At 45.2% G+C, this 23,074-nt stretch overlaps 1 protein-coding gene across 1 annotated transcript in view; it reads right to left on the reverse strand.

The window, feature by feature from the left end:
* The window catches only part of LOC141059789 (uncharacterized), a 43,594-nt gene that overhangs the window by 16,766 nt on the left and 3,754 nt on the right, over positions 1–23,074 (reverse strand). Inside the window, exon 3 of the mRNA XM_073555905.1 lies at positions 2,322–6,923. Coding sequence (XP_073412006.1) covers positions 4,802–6,923 — 2,122 coding nt within the window. The 3' untranslated portion in view covers positions 2,322–4,801. The remainder of the gene's footprint in view (positions 1–2,321; positions 6,924–23,074) is intronic.

A 23,074-nucleotide genomic window follows, 5' to 3' on the forward strand; every position in this document is an offset into this window, starting at 1 on the left:
AATGTTCATTTTTTTTAAAAAATATTCAAAAAATTCCTGCGAAGTACCTGAAGGGTTAATAAACTTCTTGAATGTGGTTTTGAGCACCTTAAGGGGTGCAGTTTTTAGAATGGTGTCACTTTTGGGTATTTTCTATCATATAGACCCCTCAAAGTGGCTTCAAATGTGATGTGGTCTGTAAAAATAAAATGGTGTTGCAAAAATTAGAAATCGCTGGTCAACTTTTAACCCTTATAACTTCCTAACAAAAAAAAATTTGGGTTCCAAATTGTGCTGATGTAAACATGTGGGAAATGTTACTTAAGTTTTTTGTGTGCCGTATCTGTGATTTAAGGGCATAAAAATTCAAAGTTGGAAAATTGCAAAATTTTCGCCAAATATCCGTTTTTTTCACAAACGCAAGTTATATGAATGAAATTTTACCACTAGCATGAAGTACAATATGTCACGAGAAAACAATGTCAGAATCAGCAGGATTCCATGGAAGCGTTCCAGAGTTATTACCTCAAAGGGACAGTGGTCAGAATTGTAAAAACTGGCCCGGTCATGAACGTGCAAACCACCCTTGGGGATTAAGGGGTTAAAAAAATTGTATAAATATTTTTAAAAATCAAAAAATATATTGTACCCATGAATAAATATTTTTATGAAAAAAAAAAAAAAAAAGGCCAGATGGAGATAAAAATGAAAAAAAAGCATATACAGAATGAGAGGAATAGGACTAAGCATCAGCACATGTGAAAAAGACTTGGTTATACAAATAGATCATAGACTGCACGAGTCATCAGTGTGATGCAGCAGCAAAAAAAAGTAAATACATTTCTGGGATGTATTAACAGAAGTATACAGTCTAGATCATGTGAAGTCATTATTGCCCTCTACTCCTCTTTGGTGAGACCTCATCTGGAATACTGTGTCCAGTGTTGGGCACCAAATTTTAAAAAAAGACAACAAACTGAGACTGATATGGCACACAAAATGCGTGTGTCGTCATCTTAATTGTCTGTGGCCGAATTGGATCTCTGGCTAGATTATACGTGCACGGAGAAAAAAAATACACAAGACAAGGTCTATCATGTCAAATGATTCTTCCCTACTTTTAATCAGAGATGTACAGTTTTTATAACAGAAATCGAGCTGTCTCATTGTGTTACATCATGGGTTCTTTTCCAAATTACTGTTTACCCCAAATAGCAAATTAGTATTGATCTCATGTGTCCTATATCATCATTATGCATATAATTGTTTCTAGCCTAGTCCACCCAGTTTCGATAAAGCTGGGTGGGTTATACAATACAGAAATAAGTCTTAGAAAATCAAGAATATCTTAAAGCTACCTGATTCCAATATTCAGCAAAGTGTCCATATAGTATAATAGTGGTATAATTTTTGATTCTTGTATAAATTCATATGCCATATATTATCCCCTTAACAGTCCCTCCTTTGGAAATATGCAAAATCAAAATCCTAATCTCGTCGAACCTATCGATTTGTCCTCCCGGCCTACCTTTCTCAACAATGCTGGAACCTAACTAATCTTCACCATATATACGAGATGACCTATCTCTAGTAGATGGACCCCCTCCTAACGGACTTTGCACAGGAGGAAGTCAGATCCTGGACTCTCCCTCATTGGTTTGCTTCAGGCAGACATTCCGGAGGTGGTGGATATGGCATTCTTCTCATGGGTTCATAGGAGTATCTTTCATATAGGGGATCTTTAATGTCAGCATGCATAGTCATTACTGTGGTTTCCATGGTCATCGTCATCATTTTCTTAAGGCATGGAGTTATGCAGCATAGAATTAAGCCAAATATGATCAAAGCACATAAAATAACTATTGCAAACTTAATGGGTCAATAATTGCCTTTATGGCATCCCCAGTATATTTTATGAACCGTTGTTGATTATAGTATAGGTAGTTTATCCACTTTGCATTCTTATTTACGGGGATGGTGGGTTTAAACAGAACTGTTGTCTCGTTCTCGACTTTGTCAGGTGCTCCCTGTGTGCCCCCACTAGTATCTATGCTTCGTAGCCAAAATTTACCTCTTGTGTCACCATTTTCCCTCCCAAGTTTAGTACTTGAGCCTAGTACATAAAACCCTTGCTCATTCTCTGAGGGGTTCTCAAAGGTGAGGTACAGAACAATACATCCCTTCTTGGGGCAGTGGGTGGCAGGGAAGGGTAGGTCTGGAAGGGCTCTCTGGCCTTTAAAAGGGGCTTTGAACAGAGTCATGCAGCTTAATAGGCTTATTCCCCATTTGTCCCTGAATTGTAGGGCCTGGGCTGGTATAGATAAGATAAATGATTTTCTTACCTAGTAGGAGGTGCACATCTCCACCCTCGAGTGGTCCGGTCCAAGATTGGAGGTCTCCTTTGCGGCTGGTCAGGTTCGAACTTTTCGTCCTAGCCCCTCGTTTGGATGCCAAATGATATGGCACACAAAATGCGTGTGTCGTCATCTTAATTGTCTGGCTGAATTGCATCTCTGGCAGAGATTATACATGCATGGAGAAAAGAATACACAAGACAAGGTATATCATGTCAAATGATTCTTCCCTACTTTTAATCAGAGATGTACAGTTTTTATAACAGAAATCGAGCTGTCTCATTGTGTTACATCATGGGTTCTTTTCCAAATTACTGTTTACCCCAAATAGCAAATTAGTATTGATCTCATATGATCTCATGTGTCCTATATCATCATTATGCATATAATTATTGTTTCTAGCCTAGTCCACCCAGTTTCGATGAAGCTGGGTGGGTTATACAATACAGAAATAAGTCTTAGAAAAACAAGAATATCTTAAAGCTACATGATTCCAATATTCAGCAAAGTGTCCATATAGTATAATAGTGGTATAATTCTTGATTCTTGTATAAATTCATATGCCATATATTCTCCCCTTAACAAAGCAAGTTCAGAGAAGAGTGACCGGAACGGTGACCGGTCTGCAAACCATGTCCTATAAGGAATGGTTACAGGATTTGGGAATGTTTAGCTTGCAAAAAAAGAAGACTGAAAGGAGACTTAATAGCGGTCTACAAATATCTCAAGGGCTGTCACATTGTAGAAGGATCATCTTTATTCTCATTTGCAGAAGGGAAGACTAGAAGCAATGGGATGAAACTGAATGGGAGGAGACAGGCATGATCCGACTCCCTCATACCAGGGCTGAGGAGTCGGTAAGGCAAACCTCTGACTCCAACTCAATTTCCATGACAACTCTGATGCCACAGCCCTGGGAGGAGACAGATTAGATATTAGGAAAAACTTTGACAGCGTGATCAATGAGAGGAACAGGCTGCTACTAGAGGTGATGAGTGAACGTGCTCATTACTCGAGTTTGCCGACGGTGATCGGGTATGCACTGAGTATCATGGGTGCTTGAGTGAGATGTTCGCATCTCCACGGCTGCATATTTCTCTTCTGTTACACAACCACAAAACATGAAGAAATTGCCTGTTTGTCAGGCAATGCCTGCAGGGCTGCCACTACGAATTTCAGAGCCCCCTTGAGACTCCGTCTAAGCTCCACCCCTCGAACGTCCACAGCTCCACCTCTCTCAGAAAAACTCCACTTCTCACCAATCACACATTAACAGCTCCCATCACCAGATCACACACACAGCCAGCAGCTTTTGTTTTGGCCAAAAGATTTTTTTAAACTGCCACCACGACAAGGTAGACTCTTTCGGCCGAGAACTATATCCTATTAATCATTTGTTAAAATATCCAATACAATTTTGGTATATTTTTATTTTTCAGTTTTTAAAATGACCAATAATATCACATATAAGGAACAAATACCACCGCACCATGACCAGATACCCTATTACCACATAAAGGGACAAATCCACCACACCATGTCCAGACCACATATTACCACCACAGTGACCAAATAATAGCACATACAAGGAACAAATACCACCACATAGTGACCAAATAACAGCACGTACAAGGAACAAATACTGCCACACCATGGCCGGACAACATATTACCATCACATAGTGACTGAATACTACAATACTGATCATTAATTTAAAAAAAACAATACTAATATCACCATAAGTGCCATTATACATAGGAGATCTGTATTTAGTATGCAGTGTCTGTGTACAGGTAATACAGTGATAAACGGTAACATACACAGGATTTCTGTATATAGTGTAAAGGTAATACAGTGATCACTAGTGACATTATACACAGGACCGCTGTATATACAGTGTATAGTGTCTGTACAGGTAACACTGACTCATCAGTGATGTCTCTAGGTAAACTCCTTCACCTTTGCTTTTCATCTTCATCCAGCACAGACGGCCATCACTTCTAACCAGGGTTTGTCTCTGCAAGAAATAACAATTATCTAGAGCACCGCTTGCATTTTTTTTCCCAACTTCTATACTACACCAGATCAAAAAAAGGCAACATAGTGTCTGTAACGGGGTCTTCCAAGCTGGGGTACCTCTTTCAGTACCACCCCGTGTTTTCGGAGGTCCACTCTGCGTTGGCTGGAGTCTGAATGAATGACGCTGGCTGGAATTCCTGAGTGCATGGGCGCATATAAAAGATCATTGCTTCTCCATGTATTTCCAGTCTGACAACACTTTACTCACAGGACACAGAATATATCACACAGATACAGAGGGCCGGCCAATAGACAAGCGTCAGGCCAGACATGCATTACAAAAGCCGCAGGTGGCCGGAGCCTGCGGATGTTTACTGTGGGAATTACAAAGGTGGGGGGAGGGCGGACACTGCTGATACATTAGGGACATTCATCTCACATGGAACCTATTATATATACATATAACTGCATAACATACTCTGGGTGCTGAGTGGTTCTGTAACACGGCTCCCCCTTTTCAGTGACACGATTGGCATACACAGTCCGATCCTCAACGGATCGGTTTGGGGATGACCGAAGTTTATGGGGTTGGTACAAGTTCCGTTTGTCGACTTAAGTCCATCGGCGTTACCGTTTTGTTTGCCGGGTCTGTGGTGGATGGTGAAGTCCAGAGGTTGTAGGGCTAAACTCCACCGCAGCAATCTGGCGTTGTCTCCGGAGACCCGATTAAGCCAGACTAGGGGATTATGGTCCGTTAGGAGGGAAAACTGTCCATACAAATATGGTTGCAACTTTTTGAGTGCCCATACTACCGCCAGGCACTCCTCGATGGCCGCATAACTTACTTCACAGGGCAGTAGTTTCCGACTCAGGTAAGCTACCGGGTGTTCTTGGCCGTCCGGCCCGAATTGGCTCAGTACTGCCCCCAATCCAAACATAGAAGCGTCTGTGTGAACCAGGAAACATTTAGTTGGATCGGGTGCAGCCAATACAGGGGTATTGGTGAGGGCGTCCTTTAGTTGGCGGAAGGCTTCCTCACACTCTGAGGTCCAGGTTACCTGACGGGGTTGGTTCTTACGGGTCAAATCAGTGAGGGGCTTGGCTACGCTGCTGTAATTGGGAACGAATTTCCTGTAATACCCCACTGTCCCTAGAAACGCCATGACCTGGGTTTTAGTGCATGGGACGGGCCATTTGGCTATGGCCTCAATCTTGGCTGGTTCTGGTCGCTGTTTCCCACTTCCCACCCAATGCCCTAAATACTGAACCTCTGCTTTGCCCACATGACACTTGTTTGGGTTCAGGGTGATTCCGGCCTGGTGGATCCTGTCCAATAGTGTCTCTAGGTGATTTAGATGCTCTTCCCATGTTGCACTGTAGATGGCGATGTCCAGGTAGGCACAAGCATAGTCCTGGAGACCATCCAGAAGCCGGTCAGCCAGCCTTTGGAAGGTCGCTGGGGCATTCTTCATCCCGAATGGCATAACTCGAAACTGGAATAAGCCGAACGGGGTGACAAATGCCGACTTGGGAATAGCGTCAGGACTAAGGGGAATCTGCCAGTAGCCTTTGCATAGATCGATGGTGGTCAAATACTTTGCCCCCGCCAGCTGGTCTAACAACTCATCCACACGCGGCATGGGATATGTATCCGTCACTGTTTTCTCATTGAGCTTATGATAGTCTACACAAAACCGTGTAGTCCCATCCTTCTTGGGCAGTAACACTACGGGGGATGCCCAGAGACTATCTGACTCATCAACGACCCCTAAAAGCAACATCTCTTGTCGCATCCCCTCTCGTACAGACTCAGGGACGCGGAAGGGGTTTTGTCGCAGGGGGGTCTGATCCTGGGTCTCAACCTTGTGTTGTGCCAGGCGAGTGTACCCCGGTCTCTCTGAAAACATCCTCTGTCGCAGCCTCAACAACGCCTCCGCCTGCTGTCTCTCCCGGGGGCCTAGGTCTTCACCCAAGTGTACCTGCTCCCATGTTTTAGACTGAGTCCTTTCCCTTAAGACATCCGGCAAGGGAAGTCCGGCTAAATACTCTGCCTCAGGTGCACAGATGGCCACTACCTCTTCAGGGCGCTCCCGGTAGGGCTTCAGCATATTCACGTGGAACATGCGGATAACCCTGGGGTCGTCACAATCGGAGACATTATAGGTTGTGTCGGCTATTTTCCCCACTACCTGGTAGGGCCCCTGCCATGCAGCTTGGAACTTGTTCTGCTTAGTGGGCTCTAACACCAGGACTTTCTGTCCTATTTCCAAGGTGCACTCTCTGGCCCTCCGATCGTACCATACGCGCTGGCACCGCTGGGTCGCCTGCAGGTTCTCACGTACAACCTGGGTCAGCTCCTGTAAGCGGTCCCTTAATTCCAGCACATAGGGTACAATAGGTACCCCTTCTATGAGGCCCTCCCCTTCCCAGTGTTCCAGCACTAAGTCTAGGGGTCCCCTTACCCGTCTCCCGTATACCAGCTCGAACGGGGAGAACCCAGTGGATTCTTGGGGCACCTCCCAATAGGCAAACAGGAGGTGTGGCAATAATTTCTCCCAGTTCCTGTAGGTCCTGGTAAAAGTCCCAATGAGCTGTTTTAATGTCCCGTTAAAGCGTTCACACAACCCATTGGTTTGCGGGTGGTACGGGGCGCTTCTAATGGACTTTACTCCGCACAGCTTCCACAGTTGGTTGGTCACCTCTGCTGTCAACTGGGTACCCTGGTCCGAGATAATCTCCCGGGGAAATCCAACCCATGAGAAAACCTGGAGCAGGGCGGCCGCCACCGTCTCCGCCAGTATTTTAGGTAACGCAACCGCCTCTGGATACCGCGTGGCATAATCTACCACTGTCAAAATATACTTTTTCCCGGACGGACTGGGTTTGGCTAACGGCCCTATCAAATCGACCGCTACTCGGCTAAATGGTTCCTCCACAATGGGGAGGGGGCGTAATTTGGCCTTGCATCGATCCCCCCTCTTGCCAATGCGCTGACAACTGTCACAGGTCTGGCAGTACTGACGAACATCATAGGTTACCCCCGGCCAAAAGAAGTTTTGTGTCAGACGATGCCTGGTGCGACTGACGCCGAAGTGCCCGGCCAAGGGTATATCATGAGAGATTCGCAGTAGCTCCTGCCTATACTTCTTGGGAACTACCAGCTGTTGTTTCATAGTGGGGGTCGTCCCTGTGTGGTGCTGCTCTGTGATCCGGTAGAGGAGTCCCTGCTTCCATACAAACTGTTCCCCTTCTAGTACTCCTCTCCCCTCCTGTGCCTTCCCACAATATCCCTCCAATGAAGGATCCTCAAGTAACTCCCTCTTAAATTCATCTGGGGTGGCCCAAGAAATGTGTCTGGCTATGGGAATACGTGCAGGGCTGGGATGTCTTACCTGGGCCTCCTCTGAGTGTGATTCCACCTCCGCAGCTCGAGCTTGTCTCCGGGTGGTCACAGGATAGGTCTCAGCCAGAGGGGCCACCGAGAATGCAGACAACATGGGCCCCAAGTCATTTCCCAGCAAGACGTCTGCAGGCAAATCCTCCATCAAGCCAACCTCAACAAGGCCATCCCCGACTCCCCAGTTTAGGTGAGTCCTGGCAGTGGGTAGTCGATGTATGGCTCCCCCTGCTAAACGGACTGCCACTGTCCGGTCCGTCTTCTCTTGGTCCCGGACGAGATGAGGCTTCACAAGGGTCAAAGTTGCTCCGGAATCAAAAAGTCCCTGCATACGTTTCCCATTAACCCAAAGGGCCTGTCGATGCTGTTGTTGATTATCTGCCCGGGCTGCCTGCACGGGGTCTACTTCATGCAGCACTTCCTCCATCTCTTCCACCCCTTGGTTAGTCGTAGCCCCCAATGCCAGGTCAGCTTCGCCTTGGTAGCAGTGTACAGCAGCCCGGCTGAAGTTAGCTGTTCCCGCCTTTGGCCACTGGGTATGCTGAGTGTGGTTGGGGCATTGTCTTTGCAGGTGGCCCAGCTGACGGCAGGTGTGGCATCGCGCCCCAGGGGGACTGGTAGGCCGGGTTTCTAGCTGATCCCCCTACAATCTTCGGTGGTTTGGGGCCCTCCAGGTCCATGGGCGGGCCCCTAGTAACCACCTTTGATCCAGAGAACTGCGGCCTCCTGGCATCATGATGTTCATCGGCCAGACGAGCGGCTTCCTCAAGAGTCGTTGGCCGCCTGTCCCGAAGCCATTCCTGTGTCTCGGGGTTTAGTCCATTAAAGAATCATTCTAACAGGAAGAGCTGGAGGACGTCCTCCTTAGTGGTTGCTTGGCTCCCTTGTACCCACTGTAGCAGTGACCACCGTAATTTACAGGCCCATTCAGCGTGGGTATCGGTTACGCGTTTTATAAGTCCGCGGAACTTTTGGCGGTAGGCCTCTGGTGTCAACGCATACCGGGCCAAGATCACTTCTTTGATCCGCTCATAGTCCATACAGTCCCCATCAGGTACCGTGCGATAGGCATCCGCTGCCCGGCCTGTCAGCTTGCTGGCCATAATCTGAACCCGTTCCTCTGGCTTTACTTGATGAAGGGCACACTGCCGCTCAAAGTCCTGCAGAAAGCCATCATTGTCTTCCTCTGCCTCCCCCAACTGTCGGAAGGCATTGTACTGGATCTTTTTGTGGCTTACTGTTGAAGGTACCTGGTCGAAGGCCAGAGCTCCCCCTGCTCGCTGACTCTCAGCTCTGCCATCTCCATCTTGGCCAGCTCCACTTTGGTCCGCTCTGCTATTTCCATCTTGGCTAGCTCTATCCTGGTCCGCTCGGCCATCTTTTCCTTCAGATCAGTACGCACATCAGCCATCACCTCTCGTATGATCTCTACTGCAAGGTTTGGGCCATAGAACGCCAGTCTGTTTTTTACCTCCCTCTGGAATTCGGTCTCCTCCACGTTCACATTGGGGGGCGCTGCACTGTCGTGTTCCATGATGGCTGCTATCAAATCCGCTTTTGTTTTGTTGCTGGCGATCAACCCTCGGGCTTCCACCAGATCTTTTAATGCAATCCTCTTTAACTTCTGGTAGTTATTTTCCATTCATTCCTTTCCTCCTGTAGAAGGGGTATCAAATCCCACTGCTGCCACCAGTGTAACGGGGTCTTCCAAGCTGGGGTACCTCTTTCAGTACCACCCCATGTTTTCGGAGGTCCGCTCTGCATTCGCTGGAGTCTGAATGAATGACGCTGGCTGGAATTCCTCTGAGTGCATGGGCGCATATAAAAGATCACTGCTTCTCCATGTATTTCCATACAGGAGGAGGAAGCGGAATGACTGAATCCAACAAGTTATTTAATTATAAAAGTATGAAAATTTATTGTAATAAATATATATAAAGAAGCAAACAATAGCCGTGATATAATTACACATAGAATATGACGCCAAAAAGCCAGGAGAGGAGATACATAGGAGTCATAAAAAACACCATCATACAGAGTTATAACCGCCCTTGTGGGATGCAAATTAAATACTACTACCTATATAGGTTTCTATCATGACCATGGTCATGCAAAAGTGGTGGAAAGCTCCCACGGCGGGTATCACATAATTGAGAAAGCGCTAGTTGTGGAGCGCGAAACGCGCGTTGGAGATTTATACAACCAGGGGCAGTAGACACCACCAGGTGAGCATTCGCATATAGGGATTTTTTCGCCATCATGGCATAATCTGTTACTGCTGAACTCTCACCGCTGTGTTTCCTCTCTATTATGTGATACCCGCCGTGGGAGCTTTCCACCACTTTTGCATGACCATGGTCATGATAGAAACCTATATAGGTAGTAGTATTTAATTTGCATCCCACAAGGGCGGTTATAACTCTGTATGATGGTGTTTTTTATGACTCCTATGTATCTCCTCTCCTGGCTTTTTGGCGTCATATTCTATGTGTAATTATATCACGGCTATTGTTTGCTTCTTTATATATATTTATTACAATAAATTTTCATACTTTTATAATTAAATAACTTGGATTCAGTCATTCCGCTTCCTCCTCCTGTATGCATATATTCATGGAGTGGAACCATTGATTATGGCAGACCATATACCTAGGTCACTGCCTTTTGTCTTTTGCAAAGTATTGGGCTATTTGGTTTTACTCCATGTATTTCCAGTCTGACAACACTTTACTCACAGGACACAGAATATATCACACAGATACAGAGGGCCGGCCAATAGACAAGCGTCAGGCCAGACATGCATTACAAAAGCCGCAGGTGGCCGGAGCCTGCGGATGTTTACTGTGGGAATTACAAAGGTGGGGGGAGGGCGGACACTGCTGATACACTAGGGACATGCATCTCACATGGAACCTATTATATATACATATAACTGCATAACATATTCTGGGTGCTGAGTGGTTCTGTAACAGTGTCACTCTGCATAGTAACAGGACCGCCCCCCCATTTAAAACAGTATCCTCAATAAAATACATGACTGCAGTAATAATATCCCTTAATTAGCTCCTATAGTAATAATATCCCCCTTCCTGGCCCCCGTGTGTCTCATTCCTGGCTCCAGCCATATGTTCCCCTATCCTGCCCTCATAACAAGTAGCCATTCTGCCCCCTGTGATGTCCCGTGATCCTGCCCCATGATTCTGCTCTGTCTCCATCCTGCACCATGTTCCTGCACCATGCGTCTCCATCCTGCCCCATCTGTCTCCATTTTTGCCCCATGTGTCTCTATTCTTCCCCGTGTCTCCCATCCTGCCCCCATGCCTCTTTCAATAAAAATACAAAAAAAAAAAATTCTTACCTTGCCGCGCTCCTGCAGTGATATTCCCTCCATGCAGTTCACACGTGCACTCGCTGGCGAATGACAATGACATGCACCGGCGACGTGCACGCTGACATCGGCTGCCAGCCTCCAATTGGCTGGTGGCTTTTAACTATTGCCGTGCGGGCCAACACAGCAACAGAGTTTAACTGAACCTGCGTCTCGGATGCAGGTTCAGTTACAGCACCGGCAGAATCCTGCCACTGGGGCCCGATGACCAGAAGAGACGGTGCCCGATGTGGGCCCCCTCTGCTGATCAGGCCCCATACGCCAGTCAGGGCAGTAATGCCCTGATGGCAGCACTGAATGTCCGTATGTTTTGTGGCTAACAGTAGCGAAACAAGCATCCACAGCGACACAAACACCTCACTCAAGCACCCGCGATACTCGGTGCAAACTCGAGTAACAAGCATGTTCGCTCATCACTAGTGGTGAGTTTTCCTTCAATAGAAGTCTTCAAACAGGCTAGACAGACATCTGTTTGGGATGATTTAGTGAATCCTGCTTTGAGCAGGGGGTTGGACCAGATGACCCAGGAGGTCCCTTCCAACTCTACCATTTTATAATTCTAGGAGTCCAGAGTACCTCTCCTGCCTCATAGTGAATGGATCTCTCAGGGGTTTCATCTGAATCACATTACTCAAAGATTTAGAAGTAAACCCCAATGTAAGTGTTCAGCGTAGAGCACCAGATAAATGTGATCCCAAACGTTATATAAAATACTCCCAATTAAAAATTCAACTCAATCCACAAAAAAAAGTAAGTTCCCATTCAGATCTGTCAACTTAAATATAGGGGGGTTTTCACATTACTGGTAGCACAAAGGCTCTGGAAAAGCTTAGATTTGACCCTTCATTTCTTCCAAAGATGTTGGCGTGGTTGTGGATCTCAGGCTGATCTGCTCCATGTTTTTTGGGGATGCCCTGTGTTGAAAATATACTGGCTCAAAGTTTTTAATCTAATTTCGATTATATGCAACTGGCGTGTCCAGCCACAGCCTGCCTTAGCTTTATTACTCATAGGCATCTACAGACTTAAAAAAGAAAAGTTCCTAGCCGCTCACATTCTCATGTCTGCAGTCTATCTCATAGCGAAAGGTTGGAACAACAAGCAACCTCCAGACATTGTCACACTGATTATGCTAGTAAACACTGTGTTTATGAAAGGATTCACTACATTAATCACATATCAATAAAATTATTTGATGATAGATGGTATAGATGGATGGAACTCAAGCCCAAAATAGAAGAGGAGTTTATACCCTGAACCTCTGCTTTCTCTTTTCCTGTTATTTATGATGTGCTAAAATTCCATATATATCTAGGTGCCTACCTGTGCTCTTGTAATTGTTTTTTCTTTTGTTCATGTGCTGTTCTGTTTATGGTTAACTGCACTCATTCCAAGTGCTGATATGATTGTACTGATATTATACTGTGATGTATTGATCTACATTACTCTAAATTTATTTGGATGTGATTGTACAAATGTGTGTTATACATTTCCGCTATTCTGAAAACCCAATAAAAATATTGTTTAAGATGGTGTCAACATAAAAAAAAAAATGAATCAAGAAGTTATCTTGTCCTCGGTTCTGTCAACGTCCGAAAAATCAGAAAGAACAGTTATTTCACTCTTTATATGTTAGACAAATGGTCCTGTGCTACCTAGAGGCTACCTATGACTAGAGGCAGGATCCCAACCTCTTCAACCAATTTGGAGGAAAGGAAGCTTCAAAGGCAAGCATAGGAAGATGGATCAGAGCCATAATATGTCTCGCTTATTTATCAGACGGTAGATCTCCAGAAGTCATCAGGGTGCAGGAGAGAGATCTATGATCAGGCAGTGGGTTGTACGAGTGCACTGCCCAATCTTTAAAGGGAACCGGTCAGCCAGTTAGGGCAGCATGATGTATCGACAGAGACCCCGATTCTAGCAAAGTGTCACTCACTGTGATGATTGTTAGGTCACATGCCATGTAGTCTTCCTGCTCAGTTTATCCTTGCCCCCATTTCTGATTTGCAGATTTCTGCCTATGCACAGTGTACACAGAAAGCTGCCAATCAGTGGTGTGGGCGGGGTTATACAGAGCTCAGCAATCAGAGAACTGCTAGGTCTGCAGCAGATACAACTAAGTTTAGTAATACATGATACATCACTGAAATCAGGATCTCAGCCCCGATATCATGCTGTTAATGGATTACATAGCAAAAACCTGGTGACAGATTCCTTAATCAGATGGGGATTTGGTGGCACAGTACCATCTTGGATTTTTAAAAGACAGTAACTTTTTAGCAAGACATTTTTATCTTAGTAAAATGAATGTATAATTTGCTTAGAATAAATGATCATCCAAAGTGAATGGATTAGGTAAAGGGAACTCTAATCCTTCTAAAACTAAATTGTATTTATAATATTAAAAAAAAACATGTGGGGGCGTGGCCTAGCAGAGCATGGTGCTGGTCACATAATCCAGGAGCTCTGACGACTTCAGGCGGTGAAACGGCTCACACATCTTATCGGCAGTTCCTTCAGCGGTGAATCTTTTTCCAGGCACTTAGTATCACCCTGGGATCAAATGAGGCGATCCAAAACCAGGCTCCGGAGCTCCCCCAGAAAGGTATCTGACTTCTTTGCCAGAGGCTCCAGGCTGGAGAGGAGTTCTAAGATGGCTGCTGCCTCCCCTCATGCTGCAAAGTCTGCAGGATCAGCACGTTCTGCTACTTCCTCTGCCTCAAGCAGAGAAGGCTCCATGGAGACTGCGGGCACTGTGGAAATGGCAAGCCCTGACAACCAGCCTGTCACAGAGGAGGAGATGAAATCCCTCTTTGCAGCGTTCAGGAAATCTATGCAAAATGATATAAAGAGCATGTAGGCAGAGCTGAAGGGGAAAGTAGGAGCTATAGGGAACCGCACAGATCATTTAGAGAACAAAACGGAGGAGTTAACAGGGTCCCACAATGCACTGATGAGCATGAAGAGCTTACAGCTGAAGTCCGCAAGTTAACATCTAAAATGCTGGACCTGGAGGACAGATCCAGGAGAAACAATGTTAGAATAAGAGGAATACCAGAAGAAATACATGATAAAGATTTGCTCTCCCTGTTACAGGACTTTATTCAAGCTGTTGTGCCTGAAGCAGAAGGGAGAGATATCTTAGTGGACCGCATTCACAGAATCCCTAAGCCTCGAGGACTTAACCCTTCGATTCCCAGAGATACTATTGCCCGCATTCACTTCTATAAAACAAAGGAGGCCTTCCTGCTTGGTTTAAAGAAGAAACCTTCCCTGCCAGACAGATTTGCTCGCCTTTCGGTATTCCCAGACCTCTCAGCTTGCACGCTTGCGAGGAGGAGAGAATTCACCCCTTTTACAAAGATTCTACGGGATAAAGGCATTATATATCGTTGGGGTTTCCCTATCAAGCTCATTGTCAGTAAAAGTGGTAACACTCGGGTTTGCTTCTCTACTGCGCAACTAGGGAAAGTGTTTGAGGACTGGGATATTCCACCCCCTCCCCCATCTTCCTTCGATAAAGGTTCACCTCAAAACAGGAGAATTAACCCTGAATGGTTTAAAGCTTGAAGTTCCCATAACTTTCGCCTTTTGAGGTTGTGGTCTCCATTTTTCTGGATTTTTTTTTTGTTTCTGCAGAGGGTGCTGGCTACTAAATTTTGTGGCCGCATCCAGCCCACCTGCAGTTCCTGCCCCATGAGCGTCTTTTTTTCGCTCTTACTGCTTTGACTGCTTGTCAGTCCTTGTGTAGCTCCGTCATGTTATGTCAGGCGCAACTTGTTTCTCAGTTTTTCTTTAATTGTTATGTCATGTTATTTGTTGATAGGTCTTGCCTGTTTGTACCGTTTCTTTCTGCAGGGTTAATACTCCAAAGGAAGCAGATTCTCGGCTATCACAGCCACTTCTGGCCTTACATACCATGGGTTTAAAGGTATTGTCTCTAAATGTGAAGGGATTAAATTCTCCACATAAAAGGTCATGGGTCTGGAAGGAGGCAGGGAAGGCGAGTAGTGATGTTTTGTGCATTCAAGAATCACATTTATTAGCCCAGGATAATGGTAGAATGAAAAATGTTAATTATCCTCATCAGTTTTTTGCCATTAATGTCCACAAAAGGGCGGGTGTGGGAATCCTCATTAAAAGCTCTGTAGCCTTCCAGCTTGAAAGGGTGGTGGGGGACATTGAGGGGAGATATGTCATTTTAATTGGTCTACTAAACAATGTGCAATTTACTATTGCTTCAGTGTATGCTCCCAATGTGGGCCAGTTGAGATTCATACGTAAATTTTTGGAGACTTTTAGGGGAATAGCAACGGGTTCCTCGGTGATATGCGGAGACTTTAATGTCCCTATGTGTAAACTCCTAGATTGTTCCCACCAAGCCCCGGCCAGAAAAGAGATGGGCCACCTGATCCGTGAGTTTCGTTTTCATGATATATGGCGATATGCTCATGCGGGAGAGAGAGACTACTCTTTTCACTCCCTAAGGTTTAATACCTAATCTAGAATAGATTATATCTTAGTAGATGATTCGTTACTGTTGGGTTGTGACCAGATCGGCTCCATTACGTGGTCGGACCACACGCCCGTTATGTTAACAATTTCAGACAGGGGTCCTACCCGGTCTCCTTCCAAATGGAAACTGAATGATTATATCCTCACTAACCAAGATACCAGCGATGAAATCGCTCGGCAATTAAAAGAATTTTTTGCCATTAATGATAATCAAATGGTCTCAGATGAAACTCTTTGGGCGGCCCATAAGGCCTTTGCTAGAGGTGTCCTCATCAAAATTGCAGCAATGGAGAAAAGGGAAAGGTTAAAAACATTTAATGATATTTTGTCTAAACTCCAGCTCCTGGAAAGGGCAAACAAGGCCCACCCCCCTGACATTTTCCTTGACTCTATTAGAGGTCCGAGAGATCAGCTGAGATCAATTATGCTGTATTCCTATGAAAAAAATCTAAAAAAAGCTTAAATCCAAATTCTATAGCTTGGATGATAGAGCCGGTAGGGTCCTAGCAAGTCAAGTGAAGAAAAGGGAGGCTCGGATGGCCATTCCCTTTTTGATTAAGCACGACGGGTCCAAAGTTTTAAACCCTACTCATATAGCTAGTGAGTTTAAAGAATACTATTCCCAACTATATAATCTCAAGTCAGATCCTAAAACACACCAGCCCACGAAGGGTGAAATTTCTTCTTTCCTTGCTAAACTAAATTTGCCAAAACTTTCCCCCACGGCTCTGGCTGCTCTTAATGCCCCCCTTACTGAGGAGGAAGTAGTTCGGGTTATTAATTCCGCTAAGAGACTTTCTGCCCCCGGGCCAGATGGTTTTTCTAATTCTTACTACTGCCAGTTTGCGCACATCTTGGCTCCATTTCTGGTTAGAACGTTCTCACTATGGAGGGACTCATCTGATATCCAATCTGAAAGCTTGGCTACGACAATCACTACTATTCCTAAACCGGGGAAGCCTCCAACTTCTCCTGGTAACTTCAGACCTATCTCTCTTTTGAATTGTGATGTGAAGTTATATGCAAAAGTCTGGGCTAATAGACTCCTCTCAGTTTTGGTGGCCCTGGTCTCCCCTGACCAAGTGGGATTTGTCCCAGGGAGGCAGGCTAGAGATGGCACTAGAAGAGTGATTGATTTGATGGATTTTCTTGAGTCCAGTGGTACCCCCGGTGTATTCCTGTCTCTAGATGCGGAAAAAGCATTTGACAGGGTACACTGGGGCTATGTGGACGCCGTTTTGGACACATTTGGTTTGTCTGGTAATATAAAGGGTGCTTTTATGGCCTTATACAAAAAAACAAATGCTTCGGTTTGTGCAGCTGGCTTCTATTCTGATAGATTTGACCTGACTAATGGGAGCCGCCAGGGTTGCCCCCTTTCCCCTATAATTTTTGCTTTAGTCATGGAGCCCCTGGCGGAGTCCATTAGGCTCAACCTGGAAATCTCTGGAGTTAAAATAGGCCCTGTAGAGCATAAGATCGGTCTATATGCAGACGATGTAATTCTCTTTTGCACTGATAGTGAAAGATCATTGATAGGGATCAAAAACGCTCTCCTTGAATTTTCTAAGATTTCATATTACAAGCTAAACGAAGGAAAATCAGTTCTCTTCTCGGTTAATGTTCCACCATCTTTTAGAAATAGAATCTCCTCACTTGTCCCATAACTTGGGCCCGGGACGGCTTCTCGTACCTAGGACTAAGGATTTGTAAACTTTCCAATATTGTCAAACAGAATTTTAATACTCTGCTTGATTCCATTCGAAAGGACATAGACAATCAAATACATTTACCCCTTTCCTGGATGGCGCGCATTCAGATAGTTACTATGATATTCCTACCAAAAATTATTTATTTATTCCGTTGTCTTCCCTTGAGGTTCCCCAAGAGGTTACTCTCTCTTCTGCAGGCAGTTGTGAGCAGATTTATTTGGGCAGGAAAGAAACCTAGGGTTGGTATGTCTACCTTATTTTATAGTTATTCACATGGTGGTCTGGGGGTCCCGAATTTTTATTTGTACCATAAAGCAGCAGTTCTAGAGGCGTTAAGGGAGTGGTATGATGATTCTAGTACTCACAAATGGGTGCTTGTGGAGAAATACTTGGCCCCGCGTGGGACTTTGAGATTTCTACTGGAGGCCCGAGTGCTTAGTTCCTTTGCCCCCTCTCTTCCCTTGCAGACAATGAAAGTGGCATTTTCTTATTGGTCTGATCTGGTCTCTTCTCGTCAGGTGATTAAATTTGAGTCTGTCTCTACTAGAGCCTCGGAGCTTCATGTGGATGGCCTCACGTTAGGCAATTGGGTGAGGAATGGTATTGTGGTCATGAAAGATATCCTCTTAATTCAGGAGTTGAAACCTTTCTCTGTCCTAATGGATAAATTTGGCCTTCACAGAAATAACTTCTACCAGTACCTGCAAATTCGGCATTTTTTAAATTCATGTGTATTTCCCTTATCCTGCCATAATGATGTTTGCTCGCCAATACACCAGTTTTTTAGTTCTTCCTCTCGGTATTATATAAAGTGTTTAATTCCCCTGGTAATGGTCCTAAACAAGCGTATATGAGGCGCTGGGAAGGGGCTCTTGCTTTCTCCTCAACCCCGGACCAATGGTGGTCCGCTTCTGGCGACTTGCAGACATATTCCTCCTGTATCAATCATCTTGAGCAGCTTAAGAAAGTTCACTTTGACTGGTATTACACCCCGCTGAAATTTCCAAATTCCGTGGTTCCTATCCCCGATCCTGCTGGAAGGGCTGCTCGGGTGTTGGTTCCCTAGGGCACGTGTGGTGGGATTGCCTGCTCATCCGGCCTTTTTGGGAAGAAGTGTCTAACATTATTACCTCAGTTTCAGGCCTGGCTGGAAGTTTGAGCGGTCCGCTAGCGGTTTTGGGGATCGGTTTACATATATTCCCTGGCGATTTGAGACCAATTGTATCACACATTCTAATAGCAGCACGTATGTGTCTGGCAGACCACTGGAGAGAAATAACTATCCCCTCTAAATTGGAAATTATCCACAAAATCAATAAACATTACCAATACCAGCTCCTTCTGACCTCAGATATATTTACCAAAAATAAAATAAGGAATCACTGGTTCCCCTGGGTGGTGTCCAAATTCTCAGTCCTGATTGGTGGTCCTGTGATCTTATTACCTATCATCCCTACCCTTGCTTCCTATGTTGCAAATTGTATCCCCTAACCCTACTATGCAGAATTTTCAGCTGTTTCCTGTTTTTACTTTGAATTTTATTGTCCTGCTGTTATAGGACAAATTTTTCAACTGTCCGCATATTTGCTACGGTGTATAATCTGTTTTATATAAATTCTTAATAAAAATTATTGATATAAAAAAAAACCATGTGAACATATAGTTTAAAAAAAGCAATAAAAGCTATTCAGTATAGTGGGCCTCTATTTGATATATTACTATAGAACACAATGTTAATAGGTTCACCTGTACAAATATATACACTGCTCAAAAAATAAAGGGAACACTTACACAACAGAATATAACTCCAAGTAAATCAAACAGTCCACTTAGGAAGCAACACTGATTGACAATCAATTTCACATACTGTTGTGCAAATGGAATAGACAACAGATGGAAATTATTGGCAATTATCAAGACACCCTCAATAAAGGAGTGGTTTTGTAGGTGGGGACCACAGACCACATCTCGGTACCAATGCTTTCTGGCTGATGGTTTGGTTACTTTTGAATGTTGGTTGTGCTTTCACACTCATGGTAGCATGAGACGGACTCTACAACCCACACAAGTGGCTCAGGTAGTGCAGTTCATCCAGGATGGCAAGGTTTGCTGTGTCTGTCAGCGTAGTGTCCAGAGGCTAGAGGCGCTACCAGGAGACGTGGGGGGAGGCATAGGAGGGCAACAACCCAGCAGCAGGACCGCTACCTCCGCATTTGTGCAAGGAGGAACAGGAGGAGCACTGCCAGAGCCCTGCAAAATGACCTCCAGCAGGCCACAAATGTGCATGTGTCTGCACAAACGGTTAGAAATCGGCTCCATGAGGATGGTCTGAGTGCCCAAAGTCCACAGATGGGGGTTGTGCTCACAGCCCAACACCGTGCAGGACACTTGGCATTTACCACAGAACACCAGGATTGGCAAATTCACCACTGGCGCCCTGTGCTCTTTACAGATGAAAACAGGTTCACACTGAGCACGTGACAGAGTCTGGAGATGCCGTGGAGAGTGATCTGCTGCCTGCAACATCCTTCAGCACGACCGGTTTGGCAGTGGGTCAGTAATGGTGTGGGGTGGCATTTCTTTCGAGGGCCGCACAGCCCTCCATGCGCTCGCAAGAGGTAGCCTGACTGCCATTAGGTACCAAGATGAATTCCTCAGACCCCTTGTGAGACCATATGCTTGTGCGGCTGGCACTGGGTTCCTCCTAATGCAGGACAATGCCAGACCTCATGTGGCCGGAGTGTGTCAGCAGCTCCTGCAAGATGAAGGCATTGTAGCTATGGACTGGCCCGCCCATTCCCCAGACCTGAATCCGATTGAGCACATCTGGGATATCATGTCTCGCTCCATCCACCAACGTCACATTGCACCACAGACTGTCCAGGAGTTGGAGGATGCTTCAGTCCAGGTCTGGGAAAAGATCCCTCAGGAGACCATCCGCCGCCTCATCAGGAGCATGCCCAGGCGTTGTAGGGAGGTCATACAGGCATGTGGAGGCCACACACACACACTACTGAGCATCATTTTGACTTGTTTTAAGGACATTACATTCCACTTTAATTTTGTGTGTGAATCAAATCCAGGCCTCCATTTGTTAATAAATTTGATTTCCATTGATGATTTTTGTGTGATTTTGTTGTCAGCACATTCAACTTTGTACAGAACAAAGTATTCAATGAGAATATTTCATTCAGTCAGATCTAGGATGTGTTTTTTTAAGTGTTCCCTTTATTTTTTTGAGCAGTGTAGTATTTATACCAACCCCTGGCGAAGGGATTGTTCTGAAGCGCGCATCGGGGGTGCGCCGCACTTGAACCAGGGACCATCATCAGGCAACCATTGCTGCTCATCCACATTCCCTCTCCTTATAGAAATCTTTCTGAATACTCTGCTATTTATTATTGTCACATATTGATTTCTGGAGAGGCCTCATGTGATGCTAAATTATCTACCATATATTGAAATATTGTCTCTTTTATATAACACATATGGTAGCATTAACAGGATTACTGTTTATGTATACCAGTTACTACTTTTGTTACCTTACATCTTTTCTGTGGTCCCCCTCAAATTAATCTTTATACCTCTATGTATATTCTTGCTTTTATCACTTTTTCATATTGAATTATTGTTTTAACCGTGCGGGCACTCTGCTGCATACAGTGCCAACCATTGCAACTCATTGTTTACAGAAAAGTTCTTATAATATTTTATCCCATATCTATTCTTTTGATCCATGTTCAGTTTTCTTCTTTTGGTTTTCACTATTCTCCTGAATGCAAGACTAGAAACATGGAGTAATGCATAAACAACTGAAAATTATCAACTAGACAAATTTTATTTATACAAAATTGACAATATTAAAATAGAGAACATACAGTATATCATAGTATAATGAAAGCATATAGAGTAGATGTGGAGGTAAGGAGAAAAGACAGCCACAAATCAAATAATAGGACCAAGAGAAGCAGTACTATCTACCGTATATACTCGAGTATAAGCCGACCCGAGTATAAGCCGACCCCCCTAATTTTGCCACAAAAAACTGGGAAAACTTATTGACTCGAGTATAAGCCTAGGGTGGGAAATGCTCCATAGATTATTCCCCCATATGCTGCCCCCATAAGAAGCTCCATAGATTATTCCCCCATATACTGCCCCCATAAGAAGCTCCATAGATTGTTCCCCCATATGCTGCCCCCATTAGAAGCTCCATATTGTTCCCCCATATACTGCCCCCATAAGAAGCTCCATAGATTATTCCCCCATATGCTGCCCCCATTAGAAGCTCCATATTGTTCCCCCATATACTGCCCCCATTAGAAGCTCCATAGATTATTCCTCCATGTGCTGCCCCCATTAGAAGCTCCTTAAGATTATTTCCCCATGTGCTGCCGCTGCTGCAGCATGTAAAAATAAAAAAATGACATACTCACTTCTCCGTCGCTGGGTGTCAGATACTCACCTGTCCTGCGTCCATGGCTGCTCACCGCTATCTGCCACGTCATCAGTCAGTGACGTTCGACTGCAGGGGGCGCGGCGCGCACTAACCACGTCACCGCGCCCTCTGCTGTCTGAAGTCACTGACCGATGACAGACACAGACAGCAGCAAGCAGCCATGGACGCAGGACAGGTGAGTATCGCTATACTTACCCGTCCTGACGCTGTGTCTTGAGCCCCCAGCTTCTCCGCGCTCTCTCTTCCTGCCTTCAGCGGTCACGTGGTGCCGCTCATTAAAACTCATGATATGCGCATATTCATGAGTTTTAATGAGCGGCACCACGTGACCGCTGAAGGCAGGAAGAGAGAGCACGGGGAGAAGCTGGGGGCTCAAGAGACAGCGTCAGGACGGGTAAGTATGACCTGACACCCCCGCCCCCCCTCCCCCTCTGACCCCCCGGTGTATATGACTCGAATATAAGCCGAGAGGGGGACTTTCAGCCCAAAAAAACGGGCTGAAAATCTCGGCTTATATTCGAGTATATACGGTAAATAATAGGGCATACATCAGTGCACCATCAATAGTATAGCTAACAATAACTGACATGTTGGAAACACATAAAAGTGCTATCTCTAAGCCCTATCAGGAGAACAAGAGCAACTCCACAAACATTATTAATCCTATAAAGAACAAAGGAGCAATGGCCCTTAAAGCGAAAAATGGGTATTAGACCTACCGGTAATGATGTTTCCAGGAGTCCATCCTGACAGCACCATGGAGGATGTCCTCCTCCTCCTTACAGGGACAGGAAAGCACACGAGAGGTTAAAAGGTCCCGTCCCACCCCATTTCCCTCAGTGATTTAACAAGTGCCACAGAGTGGATAATGCAAGTAACACTTTAATGATACAATCATATTACTGTTGGTGGCCTCTAACGGGGATTGTTACAGAAGGATGGTAACACTATCTCCTGATTTATATTTTGGTAAGAGGCTACTTTTGGAATAAATGCCGGATCTAATCTCAAGATTATACGATCTTCTCTGATCTGGAGATATGGGTCTCTGGTGGACAGGGCCTGGATTTCCCCTATTCTCTTGGCTGTGGTAATGGCTACAAGGAAGGCCGTTCTGCGAGTGAGAGTTGAGATAGTCATCTCTTTACTGGGGACGTAGTGATCCTTACATAGGAATCTGAGTACCAGGCCAAGGTCCCAAGGTGGGGTGATCTGCCTAATTGTGGGGCGCAGACGTTGCGTGGCCCT

Source organism: Dendrobates tinctorius, unplaced genomic scaffold (assembly GCF_039654945.1).
Source record: "Dendrobates tinctorius isolate UK_male_01 unplaced genomic scaffold, ASM3965494v1 ptg000231l, whole genome shotgun sequence".
Classification (NCBI taxonomy): domain Eukaryota; kingdom Metazoa; phylum Chordata; class Amphibia; order Anura; family Dendrobatidae; genus Dendrobates; species Dendrobates tinctorius.